Below are 20,000 nucleotides of genomic sequence, written 5' to 3' on the forward strand. Positions count from 1 at the left end.
AAAAGTAAACAATTAATATTTTCTACCCACAGATGGCTTTTTCAAAATAAATCGGTGTTTTTTTGCCGAATACTGTACAACTAATTTGGGTTACCACATTTAAAGCCTTCTTCAACATCACATTTTTAAAGTAAGCTTCAAATACCTTTAGCTTTCCTTTTGAAGCAGATTTTGTTTTATATCTCCTTTGGATGCAGCTGTCAATTTCTAAAACAAATCTATTTTATATATTTTGAAACGGTACGTAAACAGCCGTTTCATTTGTTGACGCCACTACGACACCCAGTAAGAGACACAAAGTGTACCCCCTTTCGTCTTTAGTTCCTCACAATTCCACTACGCACGCCGCCTGTTTCGTTGCCCTAGTGCTGAATAGCGCATAAGCGCTAACGACGGAGAACAAAGCAAAATGAAATAGTAAACGAGTTCGTTCTTTACTTATCACAAATTATGATAAACAGATTACAGCTCTTTGTATGGAAAAAAGGGCCAAAAAGTTTATCTGTTTCAGCCTAGTATTATCAAAATCTAAATAGCAGAATTTCGATGGATTTTTTTTGCGGGGATTATTTCTAATTTTTTTAACGCTTCTTGTACTTTTCGCGAATGGCATAATAGATAATTTCCTTTTTTTATGACACTGACTGTTCAGTTTGGGTATATTTCTTTCTTATTTACTCTATTTTTGAAACAGATAATGAATTATAATGAATCCGTTTCTAAGCTTCGGACCAAGATTATTCCTGTACGTAGGAAACCAAAATATGTGCTGAGAAAGTGTAGAGGCTCATTCAATAATTTTTTCAAATGAATCCCGAATGTATGAACTATTCTTCTTGAATTGATTAATTGATTGATTAATATTGCTTCCAACGAAGAAACAACAAAGAACATGTTCGGTATAACCTTTTTAAGGCTGCCTCTGTCCAGAAAAACAGTTAATTTGTTTGGATAATTTGAACAATCAGAATCGCTTCATCAGTTTACAGAGTATCCCAACATTCACCACATGAACTAACCATTTTACGCCTTACGTAAACAAAATATGCAGTTATATTCTGATAGATCGAACTTTTTCCTTGTTGAAATATAGACACTGGTGCATCCAACAACAAAGCACTTAATGATTTTGCCACCCTATTAACAAATGAAACAACACTGTGAAAGTGTAGTATTACTTTAAAAGAAAAATTTTTTTAATTAGTTTAAGTCAGATGATCCACTGACAGCAGTAGGCAATATTTCAAAGCAAGGGAAACCAAACAGGCGTCGTTCCTAAAGGGATTATCTGGAACTTAAAATGAAATTACATACATTTTGGTTCTCTCACGTGTGGACGTTGGACCTATCCCGTTAGACCATGATGAAGGGTTAACGAGATATTTGAGGTTCATTCTGTATAGAAGGTAAAAAAGGGTCACTCATAATTGAATCTGAAACCTAATCAAATGAAAAAAAGTTTAGTAAATTTTTGGTAAATTAAGGTATAATCTAAGATACCTGTGAGATTGGAGGTGACTTCCACAATATGGGCATTACAGATTTTGTACGATTACGCTTTCTTGAATGGCTTTCGGATATTTTTTTATATTAGAAACATCAAGAAATTTTATATATACAATAACATTCAATCTATATAAATATTTTTAATGAAACAATTAAATAGTATACAAAAATTCTTTGAATAAATTTACTCTTGATTTACTGAATACTTTAAAAATTTGAAAATTTGAAAACTGGTTTTTCTAACGTCTGCTACAGCGTGGATTTCTGGGTACACTATAGTTTTCATCAAGCTTGTGCAAAAGATGGAATAATGAATGTCTGAAGCTCGTAACAGGCTCGTTGAAACTTCTAAAGATGGTTATGACAACTGATTGACAAGCCAGAGCACCACACTTCTCAATAATTTCGAGCATTTCGGCAACGTATACCGTAAACGTTAGTTACTGGTATGTTTCTATTACCTTGATTAATATAATATTGTCGTCTAATTTGTAAACGCTATACACTACACGAAATTCTTAGTAGCCTCGTTTAATAAATGTTACTTATCGTAAGGTAATGATGCAACGATGCTTTATTCTACAGAAGTATGACAATAAAAAAAACATAAATATTTTAAATAGATGAATAAATTTAATATATAATAAACAGTAGCAGTAGACCAAGGCTAATAGCGGCGAGACTCTTATTATGAGTGGTACCTTAACATTAAAGATATATTTCATAACAATTCATTCGGAAACAGCTATTTTAATAATTTTTTATGAAAAGTCAAGTGTTTATGCTTTAGACCTACAGTGCTCTCTGTAGGTATTTGCTTGCTCAATGGTTATAAGACTAGCACAGGGAATAAGCCAGTTTCTGCCCGAAAAATTAAAATTCCTCTTAAAATTTTATGATGAAATTTAGCAGATATTGGGTATTATTTTCAGAATAATTTAATCAGATTAATAATGTAATGTGTAAATTACGCAACCATTTTTGACATTTTTCTGTGTTTATTTTTGCTAATTTTTAATTGTTGGAGGGCATCATTTTTTAAGCGCTTGGCTTCAATGTGATAGCGCAATACAACATATTCGTAAATGAGATATGATAGTTGTTCATGTCGATGCGCTTTACACCATATAGGGGGAAGACTGAGGCCATCACCAACAACTTCCCTAATGACTAGCTGAAAGAAATCCCTAATGAAGGGTTGATGTGATTGTAAGTGCTTCTGAAGGATCCTCTCCACCTTGGCTCTTTGATGTAGTAAAAACCGATAAAGTGAAGCGTAGAAATCCTTTGCTTTTAGTTTGGTAATATGTACAGCGTAGAATTCACAAGGAAGTTCACTTTTTTTGGCAGTTAGGGAATCTAGGCAGTTTTCACAATTAATATCTTCTTTTCTGGTGATAATAAAGTAACCACAGTTGTAGTACGTTGCATTGGACTGCACCAAATCCAAGTCATCTTTTTGTTCCATTTCTCTATTCTAAGCAAAAATAAGCCCTTTCAATAGAGCATCTTTTAAGTTCTGCCTCATCTTTTTTTATTTGTCTACGTTCTCTTTAAAACTTTTGAGCATACAATCTTTGTTACTTGTCAGGATATGCATTCTCTCTTCCTCGTCGATGTTGCCGTCAATACGGAGAGCATTCTTTACAGGAAAATAAATTGAAAGCATCCAATAAATCCGCAGAGAAGTACTAGCAGTGGAGGCATCCTGCCCCCCTCCACAGGATCTGACAATACCAGAAAATCGCTGAAAATACAAAAGTCATCATATAAAATGTGTAACCAAAATGTTTTGACGTTAGATTGTACTTGGTAGAATTGACAGTCTTGGTAGAATTTTCCACTGAGGACGAAAGTATATTTGCATGTCTTTAGTAGAAATCCAATTAGCTCAATTGCACTGGTTATTGTTATTCGCATGGACATTAAACTGGCATCGGAAAGGAAAGGACGCCCATTCGATTTAGACTCAAAGGAATGTTCTTTTGTTTCATTTATCGTGTGAAGGAGATCGAGCAAAAGTTTCTTGTCCCAATTGTAGATGGTTATTCTATCTTGGTATTTCCTTCTGTTTAAAACATCAAACGCTTCATTAAGCATCTGGCACATCAATTGAGTAGTTTCTGTTTGTTTGAAAGGTTCACTTGTGTCAGAATTTTTCAAGCGATAAAATTCAAAAGTTTTTGCAATGGAATGCGAGAAGATCTGAAAATATGTAAGGGTAAATGATGAGTCGCTGACCAAAACATTTTTTTCATTATAATGCTATGAACCTGTGCCATCAACCTAACATTCATTTTAGCGAAACTATTTGGATTTATGTGTTCTTCTGTTAGACGAAAAGCAATACCCATACCGCCTTGCACGGGTGTGTCGTAATCTAAAAGAAGAATAAAATCAGCATGGCTAACCTGTTTCCCTTTAAACTGTAAACAATCAATCAGAAAATATATTAAGGTAATTTTTTCTTTAAACAAACTAGTAGCTACCTGTATCTTTTCCTCTATAAAGTATGGTTGGGGGGCTGGTTATGATGATGCAGGCGCTGATAATGACGATGCAGGCGCTGGTAATGTTGATGTAGGCGCTGAATCTTTCGTGCTTACCATGCCTTTTTCTTTTACTGGTTTCTTCTGTCGAGGTTTCACCAACCTTCTTCGGGAAAAGATGTGATTTCTCACACACTTGAACAAGTGCGGAACATCTTGGAGAAACCATATCGTCTCCCCTCGTTCCATTGCCTTTGGATGCTCCATTGAACACCAAATCTTTCCATCCTTGTCGCGCTTTCCACTGATTCCGCAATCCGCCCATGCCATTTTGTTCGTTTGATCTCCAATACAAGTGACCGACGTTACTCGAGCAAACACTGCTTATAAGAATCTAGTACCACAATTACTTTTGCAAGCAGTGGCGAAATGACGGGACCAGGTGCCGCTCCTTTAGTGGCAAAAACAGCGATAGGCTGGATCATTGAAGATCTGTATGGGAGAAATATGAAGACACGGGCATGGTCTGCTAGCTGATCGGTAAACACCGTATTGTTCTTCAATCTCTTCCTGTTCGTAGTCCATAAATCCCTAACAATGCATTTTTTGGGCGTCGTACCATTTCGTCACATCTTTAGACAAGGAGATCTCATCCCAAACCAGTGATCCTTGCCGGAAATCCAAATCCAAGGCCTGTAACTGCCGTTTGATTGAGAGTAAAGCCTTCTCATTGAAACCAAAATTACACGACAGAGAGCTAAGAAGTCGACGGATAGTATCAAGGCAGGGGAGGGGTAGCAGATTATTTGCGCGTAAATGTTTGTAGGCTCGAGTACTCTTAATTACGATGAAATACTAGCCGACTTACTCGCTAACCTTAACACAGCTCGCCTCATGGTGTAGCACTCATAGCACGTTGGTGTTCCCATTTCTATGTTTTTGTTAACACCTTTCAAGACTTCCTCAGATGGTGAATAACTGCTGGTAGTAGCAAAAAAAACGGGTTTGCAATGGATTGATCTCCAGGTGTCATTTTTTAGTACTGCTCCAGCGCAAAATTTAATGTTGAAAAGCTTTTCTTCTCTCACACCCTTGCATATGTGGGCTTCGTCAAAATCTTTCAAAATTCTTGTCATTTGCTGGACCAGTGTTTCGCTTGTATCTTCTGGATTAAGCACCGTACTATAAAGGAATTTTGAATCGCAAGACCAAAACACAGACTTGCCATTTAAGTGAACTGACTTAGATTCAACAGCTTTCCATGGGATAAGTTGGAATTTAACACAAATTGGGACCTGGTGATAATATTTAATTAGTAATAAGAAAACACAATACCTCAGGTCCTTTGTTTGAGTGAATCCAAAACCAAGCTGGAGGTACTGGACAGTCTTGAGGTTTAAATGACAGCCATGGGTCGTGCAGGGAAGAATGACAATCATCATCAACAGGTACTCCTTCCCAGTTTTCTGAAAAATCATCGGTATATTCTCGAAGCTCATCCACTTGGTTACGATCCGTTCGATTCCTCTTGTTGGCAGTCTGCCTTTCTTTTGGTAGCTTTCTTTTGGCTGATTTTGGCTTGTTTAGGTAACTCGGGCAGTCTATGTAATATAAAGAAAAGTGGACTGTAAAAGGAGGACACAAATTTTAAGAAATTAAAAAAAAAATAATATCCTGGGAAAATTCTTGGGATGGCTCCTTCTTTAATACTCCAATTGTTCCAAGCATAGAACAATTCTTTTCCATCCTTCCCTTTAAGCAGACGGCCTTTGATAATGTTATCTTCTTTGAACTGACCTGAACATACTCTTGATGATACTTTCAGATTTGAATCCTTGCGAGGAATGTACTGCTCCTATTGTTTGAAGAGAGCTTCATCTTTAGGTGGAGCGAATAAAACTAATTTACTACAAGGTTTGAATCCTGGATATCCAGCCTTGCAATTGGGCACAAAGCAAAGATATGGCATTTTCCTCGTCCTGAAAGCATTACAAAATCTGTTTATAACCGAAATATGGTGATTAAAACACGAAATCTAACTTCTTCTTACCAGTTTCGTCGACACAAAACGAGAAACTAACTATTTTTACATAAAAAACCCAACAACTAACACACTTTTCCTGTGAAGCTTAACTTTATGATAGCCTGTCACTAATTTGAAACGAGAAACACATTGTTTTCTTATTCAAAATACAAAATATGCAACATGTTTACACTCTTCTCAATGGTTTTCCTTTTTCGCTTCTACTGACTTCTAGGGAAAGTTTTGACCGACCCGAGTAGTCAGCGCCTAATGCAACTATCACTTGTTGCTGAAAAATCTGTAAAATCGGTTACATTTCCTAGCTATTCAAGAAATTCGTCGATTTCGTACACGTCACGCTCGTCATGCTCCATTTTAATAATAAACAAGGGTGACACCACCGACTATCACCGTTTATGTGTCCAATTCAAGTCCTAACTTAAAACTTAAGTGTCAAAAAAGTACCTCAAAAGCTACCTTTTTCTTAAAAGTAAAATGTTAGAGTAAAAAACTGACTTACGGGCTCAAGTTAAGTAAGTTACGGTGAAAATTGGCAGTCGCGTTGTGTACTTATTATTATTTTATGGATTATTTATAAGATATGGGTAATTTAACTGACAATTATGACGATTCATCTACGGAAAGTGATAATAAATTACGAGTAGAAAAACGCCGAGCAAGAAAGTGTCGTCTTATTCCATTTTACCGCATACGAAAAGATATCCTAATTTATTTTTCTGCTCGTAAATTCCTGGAAACTATAAGATTTGACTGATCTCGGTTTTGTGTTTATGAGATTTTATTTTTTACAAACTACTCCTTGTTCTATTCCTCGCCTCCTCTAATCTTTTTACTTTTTTACAATAATAAAAAATTTGAATTTTTCGGTTTTTCTTGTCCTATCCGGGGTTAACTTGGACAAGCGCATGTTCCAGGTTGGACGGGGTATTTACGGGAGGATATGATAGACCAAAACTTAAAAAAAAAACTTACGGAGATGAAGATTAGGGCAATAATATCAAAAACATTATTTTGCAAATGTAACACAAAAAGTTAAGAAATTGTCATAAACGCAAAAGAAATTCAATTTCTGATAGGGACAAGATAGAGGGGGGACGAAATAAATCGATAAAAAATAATTCATATTTATAGCCCTTTTTCCAAAATTTTTAAATAGAAAGTTAATTACTGGCCATATATTTTGTTTTCAGGTAGAAAGTTCTTCTCCCTCTCTACGCCTTTACTTGTCCAACTTTACCCCAAAAATTGTCCAGAGTGACCCAAAAATTCCCACCATTTCCCAAAATTAAATTGTGACTTAACCTTACAACCTAAAATTGTTTTTTATTGTATTGGAGACCAACGAATTATCTACATAACAGAGCCATGCATTTGCTTTTTACTTTAATATCTTAGACACTACGCTAAATTCGACGGGGAAAAAATTTCAAAATTTTTACCCCACTTTTTTTCTAACTCAAGAAATAAGCATACTATATAAATGAAACTATACATAATCTAAGTTTAACCTAATTCAAATCAAATGTAAAAAAATTGGGTTTTTAAAATAAATTCTACTGTTTTTAAAGCCACTGTCTAATCTGGTACAGTGTTCAATATTGTAACGCGGGGAGTTACTTGAAGACCCGGGTAGTGACTAGGACACGTTTATTCATCGTAAGACGTACACCACACTACAACAGATATAAGTATACTTGGGCTACAGCAAGGGAAACGTACGAGTATTTATGCTTTTGGAGAACAGAAGCTATCGTGGGAAATCTCTACGAACAAGACTGCCGGACATCTCGGATAGGATTGCGGGAAATATACGATAAAAGATCACCGGACATGACGATCGAGTCCATAGTCTCAATAACCACGACATCTCCCTCTCTAGATGGCGCGGCGTCCCGACCGCTATTACTTTCCTATTAAATCTCCTTTTTAAAGCTTTTCTTTCTTACGATAGTTTGAATCGCTATTGCTTTTCACTAAAACTCTACATCCCAAAAACTCAACATAACATGGGAAACATTTGACCCCTCTACACTCTACAAAGACAACACCTTGTCAAACATCAACTGAGAGAAGAAGAAAAAACACAGTACATGAGTACATGAAATAACATAAGTTGGGGGATTTTTCCACCTTCAGTAAGTCAACCGCTCCCGCCATCGAAGAATTTCCATGAGTATCGTTCGTCTCCACTAATTGGGTCTCCAGCTTGGCCAAGTCCTCCCATCTGCTTCTCCTTCTCTGTCTCCGGCTGCTTTCACACCGCTCTTTTTATTCTCTACATTAATTCCTCCAACATTCTTTCGATTTTTCCCAGCCTGGTTTCTACCGTTGCATCTTGCTTCGATGGGTCATACGTGGGTCTTTCCTCCCTTCCCATAACTCCCATTGCCCACTCGTCTTGCTTCCCTCGATCGGTCATCTCCTGGAAGCGCTTTACTTCCTGGAGGAACTCATCGCAGTTAGTGGGCTTTAAGCTCCATAATTGTTGTAGTACACTAGGTCTCAACCCCTGCCAGAGATACGCTAGCTTCGTGGCTTCAGCCATACGCGCGTTTACCCTCCTGCACAGATCAAGCACGTCGTAGAAGTACTCCAGGATCGATTCCTTGATTCCCTGCTTCTTCGCACGCAATTTGGCCTCGTTATGTTGTACATAGTTTACGGGGGTAAACTGTGTCAACAGTGTCGATTTAACTCCCCTGACCACCGGGGGCCCTTGTACGTCCGACCACGCATTGGGAAGATTGCCCGTTGCCTCCATGCACGCATACCATTTGCCCGCAGCCCCCTCTAATGACAGCTCAATGTGATCCCGTAACTCGTTTTCGCCCCATCGGTTGTATCTACTTACCTTTTCGTAGCGATGGATCCAACTCACTACGTCTTCCCCATCCTGATCGATGAATGTGGGTGGGGCCTGGAATTGATTTGGGCCGCCATCCCTACGGGATTGAGGGGGGCGACTGCCGCGGCCACACCAGAATTTCTCGCTAACCTGCCGCGTAACAATCGAGCGCTTACAACCGAAGATCTCCGTCGAAAAGCCTCAAAATTCCACTCTAATCCCTCTTCACTATCCTCAGAATCAGAGCTGTCCTCGCCGTCCGCCCACGCTAGAGTTTCCTCCTCGCTAATACTAGCTTGATGTTGCCCCAAATTACTTTCTCTCGTTATTACCCGTGTATGGTCTTCCCACCCGGATAATCCTCCTGGCTCACCTATAGAGCCGTCCACTCGACTCCCGTTCCTTCGCACAAGGTTACTCGGGCTGAGAGTTTCGACGATACCACCTACAAATGCTTGATAAACCCTTGGCGCAAATCGCCCAAACTCGTTGCGATGGCGTTGCTTCCCCTGGCTCTACCAGCACCCCCACTCATCTACTGCTTTCTGACTATTTGTCTAAAACCCGATCCCCAGATCGCTTAAAACGGCAACTTACTGCCTCCCGACGAACGACTCTTCGTCTAAATCCGATCTTCCGATCGCCCACAATGGTAACCTACCGCCTCCCGACGAACGACTCTTCGTCTAAATCCGATCTCCCAATCGACTACAACGGTAACCTACCGCCTCCCGACGAACGACTCTTCGTCTAAATCCGATCTCCCGATCGCATACAACGGTAACCTACCGTATCCTAAGCCTCATTAACCACTACTAGGTCTCATCTTTCTCCCTAGAATCACTTATGGTGTCCCTATGTTGTGACACACTAATCGTCCGTCACACGGCCGGTGCTGTGGCTTCGTACCCCAACAGTTTAAGGCGCGTAGGCCAGTTGGGTCGACGACTCTCGGAAGCCCCTAACAGCCCCCGCCTCCGCACAACCTGAGCAAAAGAGTGACAACGCAAGGCCTTACCACAAGTTCTGCATCTCCACCATGTAACGCGGGGAGTTACTTGACTCAAGAAAGAAAGCTCAAAAGCTTTTGTTCACATCCCGGATGCTAAACGAACGAAACTGGAACCAAAATGTAGCGAAGGCATCCTAGTGGGTTTTTGCGAATTCCCAAAAGCCTACCCTATCTACATACCAACACTTCGGAGAGTAGTAACAAGCCGTTACGTAATCATTGATGAGACCAAAGCATACAACGGAGACGTTCAAATCTCCATACTGAACCAGTACTTGAATCTCAACTTGACCTCTTTGCGGAACTGGTGAACGTAACTGAAGGTAAAAACGATGATATTCCTGTTGAACTTAATGTTCAGACACACATCGAACCGCACGTTGGAAAAGAAATTCAACCAGATAAAACTGTTGGAGAGAACGGGATTTTAATTACATCTGATAATACCGGGAAAATTCACACTACCCCAGAGGATCAAGAGACACAGATAGAACCAATGGAGACGGAAACTTCACATGAAAACGAGCAGCCATCGAATCAAGAAGTAATCCCTGAAACCAAATTACGGCCATCGGCGCACACACGAAATTATACATACAAGTATAGGATTTAAAAGGGGATCCCAATTGAGGATGATGCTGCACTTGCTCTGACGAACTCAACGTTTACTGATATGACACTTGATTCTGACGTTGCAAAACCGTATCAACCACTTAGCGCTCTGGTGTTAGAACCCTACATTCCGATAAATTACTAGGATGCTATCTCTTGTCCCGAAGCAGAAAAATGGAAAGCAGCCATCGCAGATGAATATGCCTCAATCATCGAGAACAAAACCTGGTGTGTCGTACCACTTCCAGTTGCCAGAAAAGCAATCAAATGCAAATGGATCCTCGACTACAAACCTGGTCACAAAGGAGCTGAACCCAGATACAAGGTCAGACTTGTTGCCTGCGGATATGCTCAACTTTACGGTGTTGACTATCTCGACACATACTCCCCAGTCGTGAAACATTATTCGATCGGTCTGGTCCTGGCCAAAGCTGCGGTCTTTGATCTTGAAATGATCCAAGTCTTCAAAGACCTCTTGTAAAATATCTTTCGGTTTGATACCAAGACAGCCTTTTTGAATGGAGAATTGGAAGAAGAGATCTTTATGAAGCAACCTGAGGGCTACGAACTACCTGGAAAAGAACAAGAGGTCTGCAGATTGTCTAAGTGCCTGTATGGGCTGAAGCAGCAATCGCGGTGCTGGAACACAAAATTTGATGGATTTATCACTAAGTTCGGTTTCACACGCAGCCAATGTGACCCCTGTGTGTACTTCCGGTTTGGACCTAATGGGATATACACCATCCTGATAATTTACGTCGACGATGGCCTTATTTCCAGCAACACTCCTGACATCATCACAGCCATTCTCGACTATTTGCGACTCCATTTTCAAGTACGATCACTACCGGCCAGCAGATTTTTTGGACTAGACATCAGTCGCGATAGATAAAACAGGATCCTGTGCATCAACCAACAGGACTTTATCATCAAGCTGCTCAGAAGATACAACATGACTGACTGCAAATCCACGTCTCTTCCTGCTAATCCAAATAACTGACCCTCTCCAACAATGGTGCCAAAGTCAGAGGAAGAACGCCTTCAAATGGAAAAGACACCATTACGTGAAGCAATCGGATCACTCATGTACTTGATGGCAATGACTCGGCCGGATATTACCCTGGCAGTTAATCAAGTGGCTGCGATTGTGTCCAACCTAGGACCAGACCACTGGGAAGCGACAAAACAAATTTTCTCCTACTTAGCTTACTTAGCTAAGCTGGTCCACACAAAAACGCCAACTTCCATCCTTTTTCTTCACTAAGACCACAGGTGATGCCCACGGGCTAGTTGAACGTTCAATTACACTTCTGCTCAGCATTTCGTCCACTTGTTTCTGCACAATAGCCCTCTCTTTCCAAGCACTCTTGTAGGGAGACTGATGTACCGGCGTAGCTGTACCAGTATTTATGCGATGCTCTGCAATCTTGCACACCCCCAGTTCTCCCTCCTTCAACACAAAACTAGTGTCAAATTCCTCGAGTAGCTCAACCATCTTCTCCACATCAGCAGGGGGAAGCGTCGATGCTACTTGAGCCCGAAAAGCTTGACTCGGAATAGAGGTCACTCTCGGCATAGAATCTGAGTCGCTTATTGACTCAGCTGAGTCATCTCCCCAACATCGTCGTCCAGTGAATCTGGCGTTTCCCCCTCATCCACTGCGACAATGGAGGGTTCCACAGCCTCCATCTGCCCCAAAACGGTTCCCTCTCTTAGATAGCCGCGCCGATTGGTTAAATTAACCATCAACACTTGTCCTAACGGTTGATCCGAAGACACCAGCACTTTACCCGCCATCAGCCCCTTGGTTTGAGCCAGATGTTCCGAAGGTTCAATCATCCACGTTGCTTCATTGAGAGTCGTGGTTTCTATCTCCACCGGAACAATGGCTCTGAGCGGAAGCATTCTACCCGTCTTTGTGACCAATCTAGGTGCTTTCACGGCCTCCTGTTCTTCGATTACGTTCACGGGTAACTCTCCGAGCAATAATTCAGCGCCATTTGGGACGTAATTTATTTGAAGCCGCTTGAACTGGCTCAAAAAATCGTTGCCCAGCAGTAACTCGATCCCTCTCATTTCCAATAGAATTACTTTTCCACTGGCCTTCATTCCTCTATGCTCGATTTCTAGCTCGAGGGCTCCTAGCGGGGGAGCTCTCTGGCCGTTTACCATGACTACAGACGGTCCGTCCCATCCCATTCGACGAGCTCCTAATTTCTCTTGCAAGCTCGGAGACGCCACCGACACCACCGCTCCGGTGTCAATCACGGCCTTGATCCTTATTCCTCGGCACACTACCTCTTCGGTTATCAGGCGGGAAGAGTCGATAAGCAGTACAGCCGTCTCTCCTGAGTCGTCTTCGTCGGCCGACACCATGCCCACGGTATTCCGGTCATCTTCTTCGGAGTCCCGTCGCCTAGCCTGCAAAGCCTTCCCATCTTCCTTGCGCCGATCGTTTCTCCATCTGTTCTCTCCCTCGTCTCGACGATCACTCCGCTGACCGCCCTTCCCATCTTCTTTCGGGGCCGTACTTTTCTGGTCTTGGCCCTTCTCCGCTCTACAGAAACGAGCAATGTGCCCCGCTTTGGCACAATTATGACAGATAGCCTTCCCATCCGAAGTCCGAGATGCGAACGACACATTATTTTGAGGTCGCCCCGAGTTTCCCCTTCCGCCCTCCGGCCTGGGAGATTTTGACACGCGTTTTAACTCAGCGATCTCAGCTTTCAATTCCAATACCAGGTCTCTCAACTCAGTCCCAGCTTCCTCCTTTTGAGGAGGTAACCCCTTCATTGGTCCCAACACGCTCACAGCCCATTCTGGTCGAATAGCTAACTCCGACGCTTCCGTGTGCAGCTGCACCGCAGTCAAGAATTCCGCCGTAGTTCTCGGGCTAGTCACCCAGATCTTCTCGACAAGGGTAGGCTTCAAACCACGAAACAGATAATCCACTTTTGCCTCTTCCAACATCCCTGGGTCTACCCTCCGACACAAATCAATGACGTCGTAGAAGTATTCCACCCCTGATTCGTCTATCCCCTGCTTCCGCTGTCGTAACTTTGCCTCTTAATAGCGGCCATAATGTTGTGGCTGAAAGGCGCGAAGAAATCTCGTTCGTAGTCCGTCCACCCCAGGCACAGCCACCACCCCCGGTGCTGCGGCCACTGCCGGTGTATCACGCCACACCGCCGGCGCTCCCGAGCAGAGAAACCATTTCCTAGCTGCTCCATCCAGCTGCATATCAAAATTCTCGGCCATTTCAGCTGCTCCCCAACGGTTATAGAGAGCCGTACTCTCATAACGCTCTAGCCAATCCACTGCATCCTCATCCTTCCTCCCGTAGAAGATCGGAGGAGCCCGGTACTTCAATTGGGGGGCAGGTGGTCGTTGGACCATGACTACTGGTGACGCGGTCCGAGAACCCGCTGAACTGCCTGACGACTCACTCGCAAGCTCCTCTTCGTCTACCGACTCACTCGCAAGCTCCTCTTCGTCTACCGACTCACTCGCAAGCTCCTCTTCGTCTACCGACTCTGCAAGTGACGACTCTCTCGAGGATGTGGGTCGGCTTCTCCAACCGTGCCAACCCGAGCCCTCCTGACTGATGCCCTCTTCCGGCTCGGAAGTCGCTCTGAGCTCTACCGCGTCCTCTCGTAGGTCGCCGGAATCCCACTGCAGTGACTCCGTGTAGTAGGCTCCTTCTATCCCCGCCTCCAGCAAGTTAAGCCTACTCTCGGCCCTACTTCCTGGCAGGGGTGGATAGGTAGCGGATCCCTCTCTTGCGCCCGCCTCTTCTCCTGAGTCGTCTGGATCTACGACCGTCCGTTCTCCTAGACCGCTGTCTCTCGGTCTCAGCTGTAGCAAGAACTTCCGATAATTGCACCCCTGATTCGCCCTCTCTCCAGAACTCCCAACCAGTTTCCCTGATTCAGCTCCGAGGCTCGGGGCGGGGTGACTAGTCGCTAGAGAGGTTTGCGTCCCAGTACTAACACAAACTTTGGTCGTAACTTCCGTTTGAGCTTCCGTTACGTTGGCCCCCCTACGTCTCGGGTGACGCTGCAATCCTCCTTAACCGTTTACTTTGCCGCAATGGACCAGTACTCATCTACACCCGATCATTTAGGATCGCCGAACCCCCCGGTAGACCTATTTTAACCCGCGTAAAACAAGACAAGATCTGCTCTCTTACCCGAGTTGTGGACGTTCAAACGAATAAGAAGCTCGGCCAGGCCTGTGGTCCTATACCCAAGCAATTTAAGGTACCAATACCCGCTGGTCACACCTTCCAAGGACCTCTCAACAGCACCTGCCTCCTAGTTTCTTACTCTCTCACTTCGTCCCCTAACAACTCAGAATCAAGCACAATGATCTTACCTTATTTTTACCAGGAAGGTCTACCCTGCATCTCCACCATGTAACGAGTTATCGCCGATGGGTTCGGTGAATCAATATTGGTGTATTTAATCTCTCCAACACTCAAACACTACACAAAGTAAACATAACGGTTCTATCTAACTACTGGCCCCGAAGGTCTACACTACAGTCCCATTTATAGTCTTACAGGCGTGGGAAAGGGTCAGTCGGCGAATCCGATGCATCAGCAATCGGATGACACTCGAATGACACTTCCGTCGGTCGTTTGTCTATCCGTTACAGTTATAACGGATGGCGAGAGTTCACTTACAACGATGCGTGAACGCTACAATATAAACCCATGCAAAATCTGCCCCATTTGACCTAAACGTTGCCATTTACGGAATATCAAGATTTGGGCCAGATTTTTCTGGGAAGGGCTACAGGAGTACGCCTACCATGCTATTATACCATGCTTCTACTAGTAATTTCTATTCTGTGATCTTGGGTAATTTCTATTTGATTTTCGTCTCTAACTTTCATAACTGTTCATTAATGTGGTTGCTTAATGCTCATGTTTTGCTAATCTGTTGGTTTCAGGATTTTTTGAGCATTCGCAGCCTAATTGTTCAAGTGTCCTGTCTAGGAAAAGCATTTGTCTGTTCAAACAGGTATTTTTCGCTTTGTAGTATGATTATTATTTCTTTGCTGTATTTATTCCTCTTTTCATCCAGGAACTTCAGTTCATTTCTGCATTTATCCCTGTTTAAGTTACATCTGGTGACGGTATGTATTTATAGATGTCCTTGGTTGTATTGTTTTGCGACTTGAGAGTAATATACAATATTTTCTTGGACAATTCATTGGTTGGTGGCAGAGGACGTGCCAGTATCTTATCTGATCTTATCTGATCTTCAGGGGTAAAAGAAATATGAAAAAAAAAGTATCTGATCGGTATTTTTGTAGATAATATCTTCTATCTTTTTTTTCAGCATTTATTTCGATCTGATCTGATGTTTAGGTGTGTAGTTGACCACCTATCGGTATCTGATCTTCAGGTAAAAAAAAAAAGATCCAAAACATTGATCCCAACAAGTGTCATTACTGAACGAAGAAATTGTAGGTAAATTATGTTTGTCTAGCATAGCATTTCTGTAAGAAATGTTGTTACAGATTATGTAGTAAGCATGATTTGTTTTTTTGGAATGTGTTTCTATTATTTTAGTGACACTGCTACCCCTTGAAAAAGCTACTGCTTCCTGAAGAATATCGCCAGATGGCGTTTTTCGTTGTTAATTTGATCGCTAAATTGATCGCAAAAACACGATCGAAAATAAAATTTTTTTATTAGACGGCAATAAGTCTGTAGTATATCAGCATCCATTAGTTTTGTTATTGCACGTCAGCTAGAATTTGCGCTAGTACAAAACGCGTTTTGGATTGAAATAAATCTAATTAACATAAGAAAATATGAAAAGCTTTTTTGTATTTCATTAAACAAGAATGAACAGTACAAATATCGCAACATAATACTCGACCAACGTGGTCTCCGCGAGTCAACTCTACAGTTCGGGTTGTTCGTGGAGAAACCTATCAGCTATTGTGATTGGCTACCTCCCTCTCCCTAGCCTCAACCCTCCATCCCTTTCTCCTTCCCGCTCTTATATTTATCTCGTATCTTGTGTACTTTTCTTGGTCTGTCGTCTTCATTTATTTTTGTTGTATGTTATTTACTTACGATAATTGTTTATTCTTTGTTTTCATTTATTGAAGTAATACAATACTTTTTTTCTTCATATTCTTACATTATTCATTTTTAAAGTGTAAATTTACTAAACCACGATACGCTTTTATAAACAATTGGTGTTAATTGTGAATTGTCACCCATAGGCATTCGACTGGTGGAACCGGTTCCAAAACCCGATTTCATTACTTTATACCCTATTTGCCCCGTTTCATGTTATACATGTTTGGTTTTTTCCCTTCACTTGCCCGTCCTTTGCATGTTTAGGCCAGGCTGTATCGTTTACACTGGTTATTTTGAACTAAATCGAACCGCTTGAAAAGTACCTACCCGAGTAATAACCGATCGACCATCTTTCAGGTAGATAGGTCGGTGCGGTTTAACGAGTCTCGGGTAATCCCCTTGTCCCAGTAGTAAACGAAATTTAAATACCTTTTATCGGTAGAAGTATTAGTCCAAATTAAACAAATCTTACAAAAACGGATAACTCACGATGAAAGCTATCTATTTCTGCAAAACTTATTGCTTGAAAAATACCTACTCGAGTAGTAAACCGATTTGATATCTTTTGTGTAGGTCGGTGTGATTTGACGGGTCTCAGGGATTTTTTTTCCAGTAATACGTGAAATGAGATTAACTATAATCGGTAAACTGTAAGTTTTAAATTTTAATTGACAACAGAAATGGATAGCTTTTGATAAGATCTGTCCACTTTTGTAAAATTATCGCTTTAAAAGTAGTTACTCGAGTAATAAACCCATTTATGATTTTTCGGGTAGTTCAGTGCAGTTTGACGGGTAAATGGGTAATAACCATCTCCCAAGTAAAACGTAAAATTTTAAAAAATGCAGAAAAACTATAAGTCAAAAACAAATTTGTTTTACAGAAATGGATAGCCCTCATCAAAAACTACCCATTTGTGTAAAACTTAAGTGATTTGGACATCTAGTTTTCCTGAAAAAATTCTTGAAATTTTTCGTATTATTGGAAGATCGGGATTACCAAATACCCGTAAAACCCCACCAATCTACACAAAAAAATATGAATCGGATTACTACTCAAGTAATTATTTTTCAAGGAATAATTTTTCAAAAATGGACAGACCTTATCAAGAGCTATTAATTCCTGATATTTATTTAAATTAAGAACTTATAGTTTACTGATTATAATTAAATTAGTTTTAGACCCATCAAACCACACTGACCTACACCAAAAAATCCAATCTGTTTACTACTCGAGTTGGTACTTTTTCAGCAATAATTATAGACTAACGGATAGCCATCATAATGTGATTTCAATTTCTGTCATTTTTTATATTTTTAACTAATAATTTTACCGATATAAGCCATTTTAATTTCGTTTGCTACTGGAACAAAGGCATTACCTGACACATGTTAAAGCGCACCGACCTACCTACCTGAAAAAGAGCTGATCGGTTATTACTCGAACAGATGCTTCTCAAGCGGTTTTATATCATTCAAAGTACCCAGTTTAAACTATATGGCTTGGCCTGGCCTGGCCCAGACTTTAAAAAGGGTGGACAAGTAAAGAAAAATTATTAAAATTACAATGCATGACATGAAACGGGAAAAACAGGGTACAATGATATGTAAACGGGTTTTGGAATCGGTTACACTATCCAAATACCCATGGGTGACAATTCACAATTAGCACTAATTTTTAATGAATAAAGCGTACCGTGGTTTGGAAATTTACATTCTAAAAAATTATAAATAAAATTATATATTGTATTACATCAATAAATAAAAACAAAAAATATAAAATTATCGTTAGTAAATAAAATGCAACAAAAACAAATGAAGGTGGCAGCCCGACAGATGCAAAGGATATAAGGACCATGTTGACAATGCCCCGCCAGTAATACAGTTATCACTGTGCAATTTTAAACTTCCCTTTCATGTAGGTCTTATCTGACGGTGGGACCGAATTGTGGCCCATTCGTATGGTGGCAATCGATACAAATGTAGGGCGGTGGTTCTTTTAAGTCACCGGCCTTCAATCCTAAATAATATACAACTAAGAAATAAATCCCAAAAAGATCAATCTCACCAATTTGCACAGTTGAGCTTGACACTTGTTGATCCGCTTCGGTTATTTGCTATGCCAACCCCTTTTTCCGATACTTAGCTGAACGAGCGATATACGGCACAGGGTAGGCTCCTGCTCTGTATCCTTGCGAGGACGGAGAGGAGTGAGTCAGCGGCATGCTCTGGTCGAGTCCGGTCACCATGTGTGTAAGTGAGTAGTTGTTGAAAATAGAAAAACTTTGAGCAGCTGACTACTAGTAATCGTGATGATATTGATGTACTGCAAAAAAATAGTTGATATTAAAAATACTCCGTCTCCTTAATGCCATTTTTAAATAGCTGCAATATCCTGATTGTGCTTTCTTTTATAGGATCAGTGGGGCAATCATTATCATATCGGTATCTATATTTTACAGATCTATCTGTATTGGCTATGTTCGATAACGGAACGCGTTTAGAGTACATACCAACCTAAATCTTATGTTATGATCCCTTTTTTTTATCATTTAGGATAAAGGTAGATCTCAAGTCTGTAACTCTCGTGGATGAAGGTTCGATCCTTAATACGGTCATCAAAATATGGTCAAAGAGATGTTAACCCATAGGACCTACAGGCCAGCTGATGACCTGGTTTGCATATCAATAAAGATGAAAACGATTTAGGAAAAAATGTTAGTTAAGCATTTCTATTCAGAAAAAGTATCATATCAAAATCGATCTTCACTAAGACGGACTATTTTTTCCCGAATGAGATCGCCAGCAGCAGAAAATAGTATCTAGGTGGTAGGTGATGAGGAAAAACAAAAAATTAAATTTACCACATCTATGAAGGGACATCCAGATTTTTTTCCCATCAACCAATAATCCAGTGGATTTGTCGATCATGATAGATATTGCTTTGTTAAGGAATCCCAAATATTGACGGTCACGCAAGTGGTCGCGTTAGAAGATTATCCAAATCCCGCAGAATTTACTGTCCTGATCATGGAGTAATGCAATTACCTAACACGTGTTTGGAAGAAGAGAAATCTCGACTGCAACATTTTCGCCTGATCCCTTGTTGATCGCTAGCCAACTCTTTTTTTTCCTGAACTCCTTTTTGAAATAATCCTCTGTTTCCTGAATCTAAATTCAAACATTGATTTATTATATAGTAATAACTTTTAAATAAAGTTTCGTGATTAATAACGTTGAAGGAAAAAATTAGAAATCAAATGTAGCCTATCGTGATTTTCTCCGTCGGGCAATATCCGGTGATGTTCCAAGGTTATGTTGCAGTATATCTATTGAAAGAACAACCTTGGACATCAATGGATAATATTAAGAGCTGAAATCAGTCTTGACTTC

The 20,000-nt window shown here is 40.8% G+C and overlaps 1 protein-coding gene across 1 annotated transcript; it reads right to left on the reverse strand.

Moving 5' to 3' along the window:
* Nucleotides 1-3,040: 3,040 nt before the first annotated feature.
* LOC116931611 lies at nt 3,041-4,320 on the reverse strand. The gene is made up of 4 exons (XM_032939209.1): nt 4,222-4,320; nt 3,780-3,932; nt 3,316-3,711; nt 3,041-3,253 (listed from the first exon to the last, which is right to left on the reverse strand). Exons 1-4 carry the CDS (start codon nt 4,318-4,320, stop codon nt 3,041-3,043), a joined length of 861 nt encoding a protein of 286 aa, XP_032795100.1.
* Between the last annotated feature and the right edge of the window lie 15,680 nt (nt 4,321-20,000).

The sequence above is a fragment of the Daphnia magna genome, linkage group LG2 (genome assembly GCF_020631705.1).
Source record: "Daphnia magna isolate NIES linkage group LG2, ASM2063170v1.1, whole genome shotgun sequence".
Taxonomy (NCBI): domain Eukaryota; kingdom Metazoa; phylum Arthropoda; class Branchiopoda; order Diplostraca; family Daphniidae; genus Daphnia; species Daphnia magna.